The sequence below is a fragment of the Bactrocera tryoni genome, chromosome 1 (assembly GCF_016617805.1).
Source record: "Bactrocera tryoni isolate S06 chromosome 1, CSIRO_BtryS06_freeze2, whole genome shotgun sequence".
Classification (NCBI taxonomy): Eukaryota; Metazoa; Arthropoda; class Insecta; order Diptera; family Tephritidae; genus Bactrocera; species Bactrocera tryoni.
In genome coordinates this window covers 28,183,398-28,199,483 of record NC_052499.1, presented here as the reverse complement: position 1 = coordinate 28,199,483, position 16,086 = coordinate 28,183,398, and the positions used below count along the sequence as shown (strand labels likewise).

Here is a 16,086-nt window from a genome sequence, read left to right as displayed (position 1 = left end):
ACATTAAAAATACATTTTTAGATTTCTTGGACATTTTACATATAAATTGAAGTTTTTTGAACTGCTCGCTTTATCTTCGTTATAAAATGCATAAATATTCGAGAAGCATTTAATTTTGCGCACTTTCCTCTTCCCAGTGTCAAATATTTACTGAATTTAATTTGATTTTCTTATCACGGAAGCGAAAAAGATACTCGCTGCATGATTGATGTTGGTAAACAAAGCTTTACACATATACTAAACGTATTGGAATTGACAACGGCGCCAGGTAATGCTTTCTTTTACGATACACTGTACGGTTTTCTTTTATATATACACTGCACATTGCCAATAGTTCCACTTTCAGCAAGAAAACTTAATTCTTTGCTAACCAAATGGCTCATTTTAAACTGTGTCAGAATATATGTAGCGCAATATAAGCTGAAAGCGTACTTAGCTAATTAATTGAACTTCCGAAAGTGGCGCAGAAGACTAGATAGTAACCCTGAACCAATTAAGATAACTGCACATTTATTTCTTAAACCAATACAAGAAGCTTACGTAAGCGAATTTACGTAGAAAAGGAGAGACAAGCACAGACACGAAGACCGGTACATAAACATAGACAAATTCATGCAAATATAGAGTGATGTATGATGGTTAATCGAATGCTGATTGCTTACCGATCTTTGCTCGGTATGGCCCAATGGTGATCCAATAGACTTTTGCGTCGTTCCTCCAGTGTGGTGCGTGTATCGGTGAGGTTAAGTGTTTTCTTCAAATCATTAGCATCAGCATCGTCTTCGGTTTTGTTGGCTTTCGTGTTGACCTCATCATCAGTCTTAGCACTTTCTTCTTTGGCTTCTACACCCTTCTCTGCGTCTTTTTGCTAAACAACAAAGTGCATTATATCATTTTTTCATATACGTACAAGAGTGTGAATTATTAACAAACCTCACGTTCGCCCGTGTTGGAGCATAGCGACTCCTGATCGTCACATGTCTCCATGGAACCACCTGTTTGTTAAATACGTAAGTATATTTAGTGATTTGAATAATGTAACAGTGCATATTTTATTTATTAAACTTATTTTTTACGCATTTACATACCTGTAGCGCTTTGCTTGCGCGCACCGTCAACACTTTCGTCGCCCCGCTCTTTGGCCTCTTTAGCCTGTTTCGCTTCTAATACTGCTTGTGGATAGTAGATTTCGGCATTTTCATTTTGTTCGGTATTTACACCGCCCGACACACGCATATGCGCTATATCGTGAAAGATGGCGGCATTCACGACCAATTCCATGGGTGCAATTACACCGTAGCTCTCGGGTCCATGTTCAATAACTAACGGATCGGAGACGTTCGGATCGAACATAACGGCGTTGGGTGTGACCAACAGGACACCACCCACGACACCTTGTCCATCGGTGATATGGCGTACATTGATTTTGAGGAAACGTTGTGTGATGACGGGATCGTCACTCTTATTTGCTTCGGCTTGTGCATTGTCGGTGCTCTTTGCAGAATCGACGCGTTCTATATGACCCGGCTTAGGTGAACCAGGGCGGAGACCTTCTAGTATATCTGTAAGAATTAAAATAAGAGAAATAGTGTAAAATTTCATTATTAGTTAAAATTTATTATAAAAGTAGGTCAAGACACAGTGTGCTTCAAGCGGAATTGAATTATAAAATTAACACAAGCTTGCCTTTAAAAACTTACGTTAACAACTGTTTCACTTATCTAGGAAGGCTGCACCAACAGCTAATACAATAAAAAATTAGGTGAGTCAATACTAAAACTATATATGTATGTACATATATATATATAATATACATTGTATATGGCCCGTGAGAACTAATAAAAATTAACTTTTTGTTTTGGAAAATCGAAATCAACTTTTTGTTTGTTTTGTTGCAGTTGTATGGAAGGTAAGGCGTAGGCTTGAGAAACTAAGTTTAAATAAACATGTGCTATTATATAATAGTTCTAAAACAGCGCTTTAAGATAATATCTAGATAAAAACAGACAACGAAATGTTTACTAGATGGTAAAATCTGGTAGGTAAATGTATTAGGACGCTAACTCATCAGTTTCTCTATCATTTACCGCTCATAATTAATTTTCAATTGCTTAATTGAAATTTTATTTGATGAAGTTGATTATGGATTTGGTGATTGACAACAAGTAAAGAGTCCTTTTCCAGTATGTTATTGGAATCGTCTTTGAGGACGTTTCGCACTAAAAACTAAAACAAAAATGATAAAACTATATAGCCGGTCATTAATACGGGAAAAGGTATTTTGACTAGCTTTGTTTGTTTAAATTATATATACACTTCAGTTATTGTTAAAAAGTTGTGATAATGATATCGTCGAAAACATGTGCACATATATCGAACATTTAGCACGTTTCTTAGTAAAAATTATTTACTGTTTATTATAATGGTATCTTTTTACTTAAAAACTATTAGAAAATGTTTTCAAATATTTATTTAGAGTATTTGCATATGCATATACTTAGAACGTTCACCTATAAACGTTAAGAGAAATCGCATGATAAGTTTTTGCTTCGGAGCTCAAAGTTTCAGAGCGACCAATAAATTTTCATAAATTTTGTAGCGTTAGTTCACACAAAAGTAAATATACACAGAACTAAATAGAGAAATTTAACTTTTATTGATCCTAGTCATGTGCATTAAAAATAAATCTGTTAAGGCTTATATAATTATGTCTTATATTATCAAAATATTTAACTAACTACTGCAATGTCCACTTTCTTTCTTAACTAATAGCTAAATAAAACTTTTAGTGTGTGTATTTTATCAATTTCAATAGATAAGAGAAAAAGCGTTAACTTCGGTTGAAACTGAGGTTAATACCCATCACATGTGTGGATTTTATGTAATGAAATGGTAAAAAGACGTTAAATCTTGATTGTGATTGGCAAATAATTCAATCTAAATTTCGTAAAGATATCTCATCTTATAAAAAATTTGATTTCGATCGGTTAATTTGTATGACAGCTATATACATTAGTGTTTCGTTATCGTCGGTTGCATAAAATGCAAAGCTTTTTGGAAGGAAAAGGACACGTGAAATATCGATATTTCAAAAACTGAGGGACTAGTCCGCATTTATACATACAGACAGACGGACATGGCTAAATAGACTCAGCTGATCATTTATACATCATATGTATATAATTTAAAGGGTTTCCGATGTTTTGTTTTGAGTGTTACAAACTTCGTGCAAACTGGTTACACCCTGTTCAGGGTATATAACTAATAGACAACAATTAAAGTCTATTCAAATATAAGAAGTCTGATTAACACCTTTTATGCAATATTTATATTGATAAGACGTCATATGAGCTTATTTAATAAGTTAAATAAAGTAAAGCTAAAAATTACTCTACAACAAAATAAACACGTTGCTCGTAATTCATAAGGTCCCATATGGTCTAGTGGCTAGGATATCTGGCTTTCACCCAGAAGGCCCGGGTTCGATTCCCGGTATGGGAAGATTTTTTGCACATTTTTTTAAAAACTTTTTTTTTTTATTTTAATTTTTTGTTATTAATAATTTTTTTCATTTTATATTTGCTAAAATTTTAGTTATGAACATTGTCATTAAGAACAATTCACACCAATAAGAATGTAAAAGACCTTTCATTATCACTTCAAAAAATTAATCAGGGTTTACAACTTTTTGATTAAATTAATATTTTGTAGTAAAAGCATTTTAATTCCTTACACAGCACCAGGTAACAATAACATTTTTTGTAATTTATGTGGCCCTGAAATTACGAGCTTTTTTCGATGGCCGGCTAATATAAAATAAAAACAAAAGCTGCAAGGTAACTTCTCTCGTTGCTCTGCATATGACTGGCTGTAAATGACAACCCTTATTTCACATTTGTTTTTTATTCACACAAATTTCTTAACAATTAGCACAGTTCATGTATTGTTGATTTATTGGAAAATGTAAATAAAGAACTGGTATATTTGTGTTCACCTCCGTTACGCCAAAAGACCGCTGTATGCATTGTTAGCACTTTTTATTTTCTCCCACTCGCCGTTGAACTTGTCGAATTGGGCTCTTCTTTCACATAAAACACACAATTTACACAAAAATTTTGCAGTTATTAACGTCTCTCCATTAAAAATTCTTTCAAATTAAGTGGAAAACGATTTTTTGCAATAATTTATACGATTCTAAAAAATGATTATTTGCAGAAGTCTTGACTGCTGTTACACGTATGTTGTTGTTTTTACGTGTGCTAAGTCAATGACAGCCAAACGTCAATAGCATATGTGTGGAAAAATGAACGAGTGAGAGGCAAAATGCAATCCGCTGAATAAATGACTACGATGAATGGGTAAATTGCGAATAAGTAAACAAAACGAAATGATGGTTGACATTTGCTAATGCTGCCACATGTTTTTGTGTTAAAGCAATATTTTTTAGCGGAGTCGCAATCAAATTGGTACTCATTGGGTTTAATAAGGCGATGTATAGCCCTGACAGACGAGCAAAATTAATGCGCCTTAAGCAACGCTAATTTAATAGTGACAGACGGCAGACTTGTGCATTTAGACAGCTGATAGTGAAATTTGTTTATTTATTAAAAAAAAGTGAAATAAAAGTATGCGAAAAAGTTAAGAATATTGGAAAAATGTATAAGAAACTGTGCGTTGTTTAATTTCTGCCATCTAAAAATATAAAAATTTGTTTTTGTTAATATACTTGCACATAATTTAATTAGGAATATAAAAACTGTTTACCTCTGAAGCTGTAAACACAAACAAGGCGGCAGATTTCAAGCGACATCTGTCAAACAATAGCAGAACTAGTTATTTTGGGCAGTGTTGTCTACTCAAATTTAGTAAATTCAGCTAAATGCACTAAATTTTTGTGCATTACTAACTTGCATTAACATGGGTCAAATGCGCAATTAAATGTAAATTAAGCCCGCCAATGCATATTAGCGCTGTCGTTTGTCAGGACTATTAGACAAATAATTTCTTATCGTAAGACGAATCTCTTGTTGGATTGACTCCGAAATATTTTTGAAGGATTTCTTCAATATGGTAAATTATATAAAACATTAATGTATAATTATTAAAAGCCGGTTTTATGAAAGTATAAGAAAAATTAATAATTATTTATATTTATTAAAGAAATTCCTTGTGCTTTACTGCTTATCAGAATTAAGACGAATTAATTAAAAAATAAAAGGATAATAATAAAAGATGAAACAACAAAGCGCTAATACCCTTTACAAATATGTCCAAAGGTTTCCATTCAAGAACTTGATTTCGATCGGTCTGTTAGTACGGCAACTATATGAAATACACATAGTGCTCCGATTTGAACAATTTCTTCGGAGATTGTAACAAAGCTTTGGGCAATAAACCATTTTGAATTTCGTCCAATATTTCGACGAATAAAACAGAAACAGATAAGGACTGAGTTTTGATCGATCAGTTTGTATGAAAGCTGCTTGCTATAGTGGTGCGTATCGGCGGTTCCGATAAATAAGCTGCTTGTTGGAAATAAAAGCGCTTGTGTAAAATTATTATATACAGACAGATGGACAGGCAGACAGATAAAAAGTTGCAAGGATAATAAGCAAATCTAACAAGGTTTATTACCAGAAGCAAATTAGGCATATATGAGTATATTTAAGAATGAAAAGCCGCGCAAAACTTTAGAAATTCTCCACCAAAACTATCTTAAGTGCAATATTTTTATGTTTTTTTTAGTGTAAAATGTTGATTTCTTGATTACTAGTTCTACTTTAAATTGTTTTCAACTTTACATTTTTTTTCTTTATTTGTATAATTTTCGGCAAATGCAAAACTCACCATTTTCATCATTCTGCTCATCGGTGGTTGATAGTTTGCGATCAATGGGGCTCGATTTGCCCGATATGCTGGCGTCGGAGCCCTTCTCATCGATGCCAGTCGCACTGCCACTGACCGAATCATTCTTGGCCGCACTCTTATCCGGCACCAGCAACTGTTGGCCCGGATAGATGAATGAACTGTTCAAACGGTTGAGATGTGTCAACTCTGAGGGTGTTGTATCGAAACGTGCGGCCACCGAGGTCAAGGTATCACGATTACCCACCGTATACGATTTGGTCGGTATGGTGGGCAGCGAAGACTTTTTGCGTTCATCTAGAATAGGCGGTGTTGTGGATTAAGGTGGACAAAGTTATGACAGGAAAGACCAGGCGGATGTATGGCAAAGGCGGAGCAGAGAAATTGGAAGAAAAAGAAAAACAGAACATAATTAAATTAATTAATTGAAAATAAATGTTATATAAAAAAATAACAAATTAATCAATAATGAAATAATTGTTTTACAAGTACAGGCTTGGTATACAATACATAAATAAATTGTGGTTAGTAATGTGTTAGTATATATGTACAAAGGAAAACAATAAATGTAGAATAAACAAACGCACTTCTGTTACAAGCCGTTCCTGGTACACGGCTTGCTATCGTTGTAGTTGTTGGTTTTGTTATCACTTTCGGCGTTTGCTTGAAGATTACAAACTTGTCATAAGCATTAGTGAGCAGGTTTTGCAATGCGTTGCCGTGATTATCACTGACATCACCAACACCCGTCACCGGCCAAGCCTCACTGCATACATTGTTCGCTTTATTGGGCCGACACAGGTAAACAACAACAAAGTTGTTTGAATTTTCTTCATGTCGGAATATTTGCACACTTTTCATTTCAACATTTGCCGCGCATAATTCACTAAACGACACATAAATGCAAACATTTACACCAAAACACACACACTTCGTTGGAGCAGCTTGTAGAATGGGCGTGAACGAAAAGCAACTGAAACTTTCAAATTCGAATTCAAACAAACGAGTTTAATTTTTAACTAAAGCCTGCTACACTTCCAAGAAAGATTTTCATTTTTGACACATGTTTTATTTTCGTAGAACGGCAATTGAGTGAAAAGCTCAGGTTACGTTACATACATTATGTATGTATATAAGCGACTGTTTCAGCGGCACTCAACGAGCGCGCGACACCTCCGCAATTTCTTACTTTATAATTTTTTGGTTTTACAAAATAACTTCATTTCACCAGCAGCTCCCCGCGTGCTATTAATCGGCGGAACAACAAATAATCGTAGTCAAATAGACAAGCGCGCCGCTCTCATTACCGCTGGAAGCTGTAAGACAATCGGCGGAAAAAGTGAGAAACCCCGCTAAACGTTGCTGTGCTTGAAATGCAAAGGCAAAAATCTAACTAATTGTTCGTTTTGTGTAATTTTCTACTGGCGATCTTGTTGCGCTTTATAGTTATTTGTTTATTTTTGTTTTTGACTTTTGCATTTGCTTTTCATTACCGACTCAAAGTTGAGACATAGCGCGCGTTTTTCTTATTGACTTTTATGCGCAAATGAGTAAAATGTGTTTGTATGTGACATACATACATACATAAATATTCCTTCTGTTTATTGTGATAAGTTTTACGGGCTTCGCAATCCATTTATGACATTCTCTGAGCTTTGGACAAACTCTCCCATATATGTACATTTGTATAGTATGTATGTAAACTGCTGCCGCTGCACTAAATTGGCCATTTGGCAGCAGCAACTTGCAAAGCGAACAAATATTAAATAAATAAATAAAATTTGAGCGAATGCAGCGCTTAATAAGCGCGAGAATACAGACATATTTTACGGTAAATTTTTAAATAAATTTCATATGACACATTTTGTTAACCTCCTTTGTAGAAAAACCACCATCTTTTAATTAAAAATAGTATTTTGGCGCAAAAGTGTCGAATAGAAATATGTGCATATAGCACATATGTATGTATGTATGTATGTATATTTTTCCAGTTCCGACGAGAAGGGCGCAATCCCCAAAGAGCGCAATTTGCCGAGCCATAAAAGGCAAGAGAGTTTTAAGCGTTGCGAACTTAAGCTGCTCAGCTACAAAAACAAAGATTTCAGCAACCAAAATTAAGAATTAGGTTAAAGTAAGTTTATCACTTTTAAATGTCACTTGTTAAGAGTAGAAAAAATAATTTTTTTAATGGTAAAGAGTGAGTCTTAGATCAAATGTGCTGGAATAAAAATTGAAATCGCGAACTATACGGCGGAATAGTTCGTTTAACTCAAATTTGTTTGAACGGGAACGTTAAAATTAATATCATACAACAGAGATGGACTACAGACTGACCCATTCGTAAGATTTACAAGAAATATTATACCAAGCATTTCCCTACGACTATCGAGTGTATGTAGATTTATAAGTTTTAAACTATTAGTATATAGGGGGAGATTTAACCTGGAATCCCAATGAAAATGATTTAAGCCAAAAAGCAAAAATTGTTTTTGAACGGACTCTAACTTCTCCGAATGGACCTGATTACTAAGGTTCCATATCACAGAAAAATAATCTAGTATAGGCCTCACCAAGGATGTAAAAAGAATTTTTGTAGTAAGCGAAACCCAAACTCCTTAGATCTACGTTTAACAAAACTAAGACTAAACTATCTTTAGCTTTAAAAATCATGGAAGATGCATTGAGATTAAAATTGAGTTTTGAATCCATAGTTACTCCAAGATTAACAAAACTGCATACTTGCTCCCAGCTAAAGTTTTGTATTAAGTATAAAGTATAGGGTTTACAGATCTACGGGAAAAGCACATCGTTTTCATTTTTTAAGGTTCAATGGAATATCATTTCTAACACACCAATAAACTAAGTTGTTTAAGTCTGTTTGCAACTGACATATTTCACTATTTAATGTACATATATGCATATACTTATAAGTATACTTATGAATACTTAATAACAGATGATATATCATTAATAAATAACAAGAACAGAATTGGAGCAATATGGCTACCTGGAAGAACGCCTGAAGGGACATTAATTAAACCAGAAAAAGTATCGTTAAATATAACTTGTTGAGTTCTATTACTAAGATAAGAAAACCAAGAAGCAGTAAAGTGCCGTTGAGTACAGCGACTTCTGAGATCGTGTTATCAACAAAATTTCGACGCGTAACACATTTCGAGGTTGGCATCTGAGTCGTTCGGAAATGCAAATGTGTCAAAGGCCAGTCAATTCTCCAATCTAAACCCGATTGAGAACATGTGGAGGAGATTGGCAGTCTTGTCTTTTCGATATAGGGAGCAAATGTGCTAAAAATCGAAAAACTGCGGAATTCATTATAAAACTACCAAAAGTTAATACAATCCATGCCATAAAATTGGAAAACTTATGCAAAACCATGAATAACCAGTATGGTTATGAAAAATCCATGGACCATAAAAAAACAAAAATACTTTTAAATTTTTTTTTAACAAATTATATTAATTATTATGAAACAATTTTCAATTTTACAAATCGGAGTAAAAGACATTCCAGTTTAATAAAGTAAAATGTAAATACAACATAAAATACGGAGAAAACACCTGAAGATTCGATCAGGAGATACGGTAGACTGAAGTAGGCATAAGAATAACGCAACTGGTAGGATGTTACTAATTTAGAGAGTAAACTCAATTCAATTCTAACCGTAATATAGACTAGTATTATAGTCCCTGAGGACAGAAACACACTCGGATTTTTATTCGGCCAAACACTGCCATGGCTGTCAATAACGGCTCAAAATTAAACATACTTAAAGTAATTTGTAAAAATGTTGACGAGTTGAAAGTCCTTGGCCGAATAAAAAACTAGATTCGTTGCGGCTATGCAGATCCGACCGTCGCACAGTGGCACCGCTCCATACATTTCTTGGAAAAAAATAGAAGGAGTGGTCGTACAACAATGAAACTTTGCAGAAACACTTCTCTGGACTAAATTAAGAAATTTTGAAAAAATCTTGGAAAACCGCCCACTGCCACACCCACCTCCCATATAACTGCAATTGCCAAAATTTTTATTTTTGGACCTAGGGACTTGAAATTCGGGACACTTCTTAATTGAGTTCTCCTGATGAAAAAAAATTAAACTTAAACGCAAAGTGACGTTATTTATACCTTTACCTTGATAAAAATCCAATATAATATGCAATGTTTTAATTGAATATGTAACAGGCGAGAAATTGTGTTAGTTTTTATTTGTAATATTATGCAAGCACCATATATTTAACAATCCTTAGAACTAGGGAAATTTTGTTCGAATGACTCCTTAAGCTGCTTACATATGTAAGGATCCGAAGTTATAAGAAGTCTGTTGAAGACATCAGTAATTAAAATCGATGTTACTAAAAGGGACGGTAATTGGCGGTTGTTTTTTTTTTTAATTGAAAGTACAGACTCGGAACTTTCATTTTTTTATAGTAAGAGGGCTAAGCAAGGCAAAGCACATAAAGTTTTTTTCCATCAAAAAATGAAAAGTTGATATTTTTTAGTATAATTTTTGAAAAATTATAAAAATTAGCTTACTTTGCCAATTTCAATAAATTTTTTTTTTATAAACAAGCAGGTGCTATATTTTCACAAAAAAAAAAAAGAAAAGCCATAGCTATAAACTTACACACAAAAAAAATTCTTTATTTTCACAATAATTTTAATCTTATTTTATTGAATAACTTTCCGTCGACTTCTGTTAGTTTTTTCAACTATAAAATTTCACTTTTTATAAAAAACCTTGTAGAATTTTTCTTATCCAAATATTTCTTTACAAAACAAAATCATTAAAGTTCTGAAATTGGAAAGTGGAAAAATCCTTTTTTTCCGCCGAAATGCCACTGTGCGTCGTGAGCACGGAACCGTAAAAAGTAGCACGGGTTTGTGTTGGGCATATTATTTCGTTTGACAACTGAAAACCTTGCGTTTTCATTCTGAAAAAGAACTTTTCTTTATCGAAGTGAACCTGCATACAGAAGTATGTCGCAAATTCATTGCCTTTTCTAGATTTCATTATGAGAAAATATGCAATTCGCCTAAAAGATATTTATACATGCACATATTACTTGGATCTTGGATGCAAGCTTTGTAATTGATCCGCTCTGCAGCGTGAAGAAATGACTCCATCACTCAGCGCATACAGTTGCAGTCGAAATTATAGCACAATGTAAACATAAATAAAGAAAGTCTCGGTTTGTTATTGATTTTCATGCAGGCTCAACAATTTCCCAAAGTTGATTATAATTAGTTGGATTACCATCGCCGACTGCTTCTCAGTTTTTTTTAATTTTCGTTGCAGGTGCAAAAGGATTCTGCTTTAAGAATTTTACTAGGCGCTTGGTCTCTCCGTCAGTTATTGCTGGACGACGCCCAAGTGTTTCATGATTTGGTTTGTATTTAAAGGTATTTCGAATCATCGTCGGCGAACAACCAGTTAAATTTTGTACTTCTTTATACGTCTTGCCTTTTAAAATACTTTTTAAAAACTTGCGCCGACAACCTGTGTAGTGCTTACCCTCGTCCCATTGCTGACAAAATTTGAATACCTGATTCATTGATTTTACAAAATGATAAAAAAATACATAAAACCCCAATACTTACTTTTCTGGAATTTGGTTAAAAAAATAAATAAAATAAAATAAATTTGTGTTTTGATAGTTTAATTTTGACTGCCTAATAGCTCACACTTATAAAAATACACGAAATTCCAATAGCAAGTGAAAGCTATACAGTTATAGTGGTAATTTCTTTCTTTCTTTATTTCAGGCTCTATCGAGCGTACTGTGAAAGATTAAAATTCACCGTCAACAGCCTGATAACAATTCATCGATTTTAAAGCTTCTTTTGACAGCATGAGGAGAGACTGCCTTTATGCCACTATGTCTGAATTTGGTATCCCCGCAAAACGAATACGGTTGTGTAAATTAATGTTGAACAACACCAAAAGCTCCGTCAGGATCGGGAAGGACCTCTTCGAGCCGTTCGATACCAAACGAGGTTTCAGACAAGGCGATTTCTTTCGTGTGACTTCTTCAACCTACTTCTAGAGAAAATAACTCGAGCTGCAGAACTAAATCGAGAATGTACAATCTTCTATTAGAGTGTTCAACTGCTGGCGAACGCCAATGACAACGATATCATTGCCGTTAGTTCTGCTTTCTCCAGGTTGGACAAAGAAGCGAAGCGAATGGGTCTGGTGGTGAACAAGGGCAAGACGAAATATTTCCTGTCATCAAATAAACAGTCGTCGCGCTCGCGACTTGGCTCTCACGTCACTGTTGACAGTCATAACTTCGAAACCGTAGATAATTTTGTCTATCAAGGAACTAGTATTAATACCACTAACAACGTCAGCCTCGAAATCCAACGCAGCACAACTCTTGCCAACAGGTGCTACTTCGGATTGAGTAGGCAACTGAGAAGTGAAGTCCTCTCTCGCCGAACAAAGACCAAATTCTACAAGCCACGTATCATCTCCGCCCTGCCATCTGTATGGTGCAGAGGCATGAACGTTGATAACGTCTGATGAGTCGGCGCTATGAGTTTTCGAGAGAAAGGTTCTGCGGAAGATTTATTGTTCTTTGCACATTGGCTACGGCGAATATCGCATTCGATGGAACGATGAGCTGTACGAAATTGATATAGTTCAGCGAATTAAGAGAAAGCGGATAGCTAGGTCAAGTTGTCCGAATGTATGAAAACACCATACATATCTCTGAGAGTATTCGACGTAGTATCCGTCAGGGGAAGAGAGGAAGCAGAAGACCTCCACTCCGTTGGAAAGACTAGGTGAGAAAGGACCTGCCTACACTTGGAAAAGGAAGAACGACCGGCGCGCTGTTGTAAACTCGGCTATAACCGGTGTCTACGCCAATAAAGAACAAGAATATCTACATAACAACATTTTAAGAAAAAGGACAAACAAATGAGACAACATTTGAAATTATAAACACTAAACTATATGCCACAGTAGCACTATCTAATTTTTTTAATTTTGATTAAAATAAATCAAAAAAATATATAATGTTACTATTTTTTTTTTCAAACCTGTCTTCGGCCAGTCAAAATCTTAGTAGAGCGTGAAAAAAGTGTTATAAAAATTTAAATTTTCTGAAAACTTTTGTGAAAATTTAAAAATAACGGTTTCATTATATAATCGAAATTCTTGGTTTTAATGTTGAAATTTTACTGTTTTTTCTTTAGTAATGTCGAAAATTCAGAATTTTAGCGCGTCGTGATAAAAAAAAATTGATTTCTGAGCGCAAAACTTATGTCGAAGTCCAAAATATTATTGGTTGCTTACCCAAAATTGTACATAACGCTGCCGACCAAGTAATAAAAAAAGTGGAAGAAAGTAAAGACAGTGAGAGAAGTCGATTCCATTGTCAGATACTCAAAGAGTTTCTATTTGCGGCTGCTACAGTGATAAAAAGATGCTTTTAATGTAACTGCATGTATTGAAACTGTATGCCGATCACGACCGAATACCAGCCGAAATATGCAACAAAACCGGTAAAGCATGGAGGTGCGAGTATCTTGGACCGATTTATTGGCTTAAGGAAATTATTGTTGGTGATTTGTACGTCGAAATACTCCAGAAAACCTTGCCAAATGCCACAAATGCCGCTTGTTTGGACGTTCCAGGACGGCAATCCAATTTGGAAAAAAAATAAAATAAAATATGTACTACTGAGTTTTTGACCGCCGAAATTCCTAAATTTTTTGATATATTTATAATATGTTGAAATTAGTTAGACAATTAGTTTTTTTATTTGTTTTACTTCCTCTACGAGCTTTTGTGGTACGAAATGTTTTTTTTTTTTATATAAGCGATAAGAATTTGATCGCAGCTTATTTATATACATATATATGTACAAATGTATTTGTGGTTTTCAATTTTTTTCAATCCAGATAAGCTTCTTCAATTCTTTTTCAAATATGGTAAAACTAAATGCAAGAGTATTTTTGTAATAATTTGATAATAAGCATTTTTTTTTTAATTTTTAGGAAGTTATATTTTTATTAAAAAGAAACTAAATATAGAAGCAGATAATGAAGTAGAAAGTCTAAAACAAGACACCGTATGTCCTTACTTTTCAATTTGTAGACTATAACGGAATCTTCGGGTCAAATTCGCATATTGACATAGTGTGTACATTAGGGTGCTTCAAAAAAATGTTTGAAGTTTTTTTTCAACTCTTATCAATCACTAACATTTGAGGGGGTAAGAGTTGAAAACAAAGTTCAAAAATCTTTTTGAAGCACTCTAATGTACATATGTATGTACATCCATCCATCTATGTGAGAACAAACTTACGAGAGTATTTGAAGCAGTATTCAGTAATGGTGTAGTTCTAAATATCGGGTGATTTTTTAAGAGCTTGATAACTTTTTTTAAAAAAAAAACGCATAAAATTTGCAAAATCTCATCGGTTCTTTATTTGAAACGTTAGATTGGTTCATGACATTTACTTTTTGAAGATAATTTCATTTTGAATGTTGACCGCGGCTGCGTCTTAGGTGGTCCATTCGAAAGGTCCAATTTTGGGCAACTTTTTCGAGCATTTCGGCCGGAATAGCCCGAATTTCTTCGGAAATGTTGTCTTCCAAAGCTGGAATAGTTGCTGGCTTATTTCTGTAGACTTTAGATTGACGTAGCCCCACAAAAAATAGTCTAAAGGCGTTAAATCGCATGATCTTGGTGGCCAACTTACGGGTCCATTTCTTGAGATGAATTGTTCTCCGAAGTTTTCCCTCAAAATGGCCATAGAATCGCGAGCTGTGTGGCATGTAGCGCCATCTTGTTGAAACCACAGGAGTCAACATTTAAATGAAATTATCTTCCAAAAGTAAATGTCATGAACCAATCTAACGTTTCAAATAAAGAACCGATGAGATTTTGCAAATTTTATGCGTTTTTTTTTTAAAAAAAGTTATCAAGCTCTTAAAAAATCACCCGATATAAGTTTCTACTCTCACAAATTTTTTAATTGGCAACACAAACAAATTTTCGAAAATGAAACCTCTAAACATTTTTGATCGAAATTTTAATTTCGAGAACCAATTTAAAGTAGATAAAAATTGTTTATTTTTTCAAAACATTTTAAATCACCAAACAATTTACTTGTATTCGTCCAAAGGCCGTATGTCTCTTATTGCGCCAAGAAAAGTATGTAAATGTAGAGCCGAAAATGTTTTACTTCAGTTTATTTTATTGTTTCAATATTTACCATCCGTCGTAACTGCAGTATTGTATCGTATAGTGCTGTCACTAAATATACACTATATAAATATATGTATATAATTCGTTGTATATGTATGTATATAAATGTATGTATAGGTGTGTTCTCATGTTTAACCATTTGTCATTTGAAATTGAGCGTTTTTTAATGCACAATTGAAGCATTGACTCACTTTCAATTGGCGTTGTTTATTTATTCTTTAATGATTTCAATTGAAATGCGACAAGTAAATAACAAGTGCACATTTTTTTGGACTTTTTGTGCTTCTCTTTGATACTGACCGATTTTCTGTGGGAAATATTTGTATGCACTTATATTAGGTACATACAAACATATGCATTTGTATGTCATATACTTAGCATTAATAAGTATATACACCTTAACTTGTCTGCAGGACTATATGACGAAATTTAATCAATAACAAGCAGGAAAGAGCTAAGTTAACATTTTATACTTTTGAAACTTCTAAAGATCAAAGCCGGAGAAATACCCTTAGGTGTGGGCAAAACTCCATTTTAAAATTGTTGCGAAAGCATGCAACAAAATTCATTGTGAAATCGTGAAATTCCTATGTATATTAGGTACATATGTATGTACATACATACGTATATTTGTAGATGTGTTAGAAAGGGGTAGGGTACCATTGACTCGGTTTTATTTATTTTTTATTAAGCTAACTGACATATTGACCGATAATTGCAGTATGAAGTCAGCCAGAAATTCGAAAATCTTTCTATTAGGTGTGTGGGGGCTGGATACCTATTGATCCAAATTCAACACATTTTTTGGCGCGCGAGCATATAATTATCAGAATAAAATTCTCTCTGAATTTCCATAATATATCTCACATTGACTTATATTTTCGATAAAATGTTCACAATAAGCAACTGGGGTCCATATATTCGGTATCTAGGGGATGATCAGTTTTGGTCCCTTTTAAAAATTTGTTCATAAACTGG

The 16,086-nt window shown here is 33.9% G+C and overlaps 1 protein-coding gene and 1 non-coding gene across 20 annotated transcripts in view; one reads left to right on the top strand and one right to left on the bottom strand.

Annotated features, from left to right (window-relative positions):
- The window catches only part of LOC120773898 (TLD domain-containing protein 2), a 275,286-nt gene that overhangs the window by 75,021 nt on the left and 184,179 nt on the right, over positions 1-16,086 (bottom strand). For 15 of the 19 annotated variants that reach the window (XM_040103154.1, XM_040103078.1, XM_040103106.1 and 12 more), the window contains 4 exons: positions 5,848-6,162; positions 1,089-1,562; positions 934-995; positions 663-868 (listed from right to left, as the gene is read on the bottom strand). In XM_040103154.1, coding sequence (XP_039959088.1) covers positions 663-868; positions 934-995; positions 1,089-1,353 — 533 coding nt within the window. In that variant the 5' untranslated portion in view covers positions 1,354-1,562; positions 5,848-6,162. Of the gene's footprint in view, positions 1-662; positions 869-933; positions 996-1,088; positions 1,563-3,994; positions 4,241-5,847; positions 6,163-6,452; positions 6,991-16,086 lie in introns of those variants that run through there. The other 4 variants (XM_040103161.1, XM_040103179.1, XM_040103258.1 and 1 more) reach the window with 4 other exon arrangements.
- On the top strand, positions 3,430-3,501 carry Trnae-uuc. Its single transcript has one exon. It is a non-coding gene; the product is annotated as a tRNA-Glu (tRNA).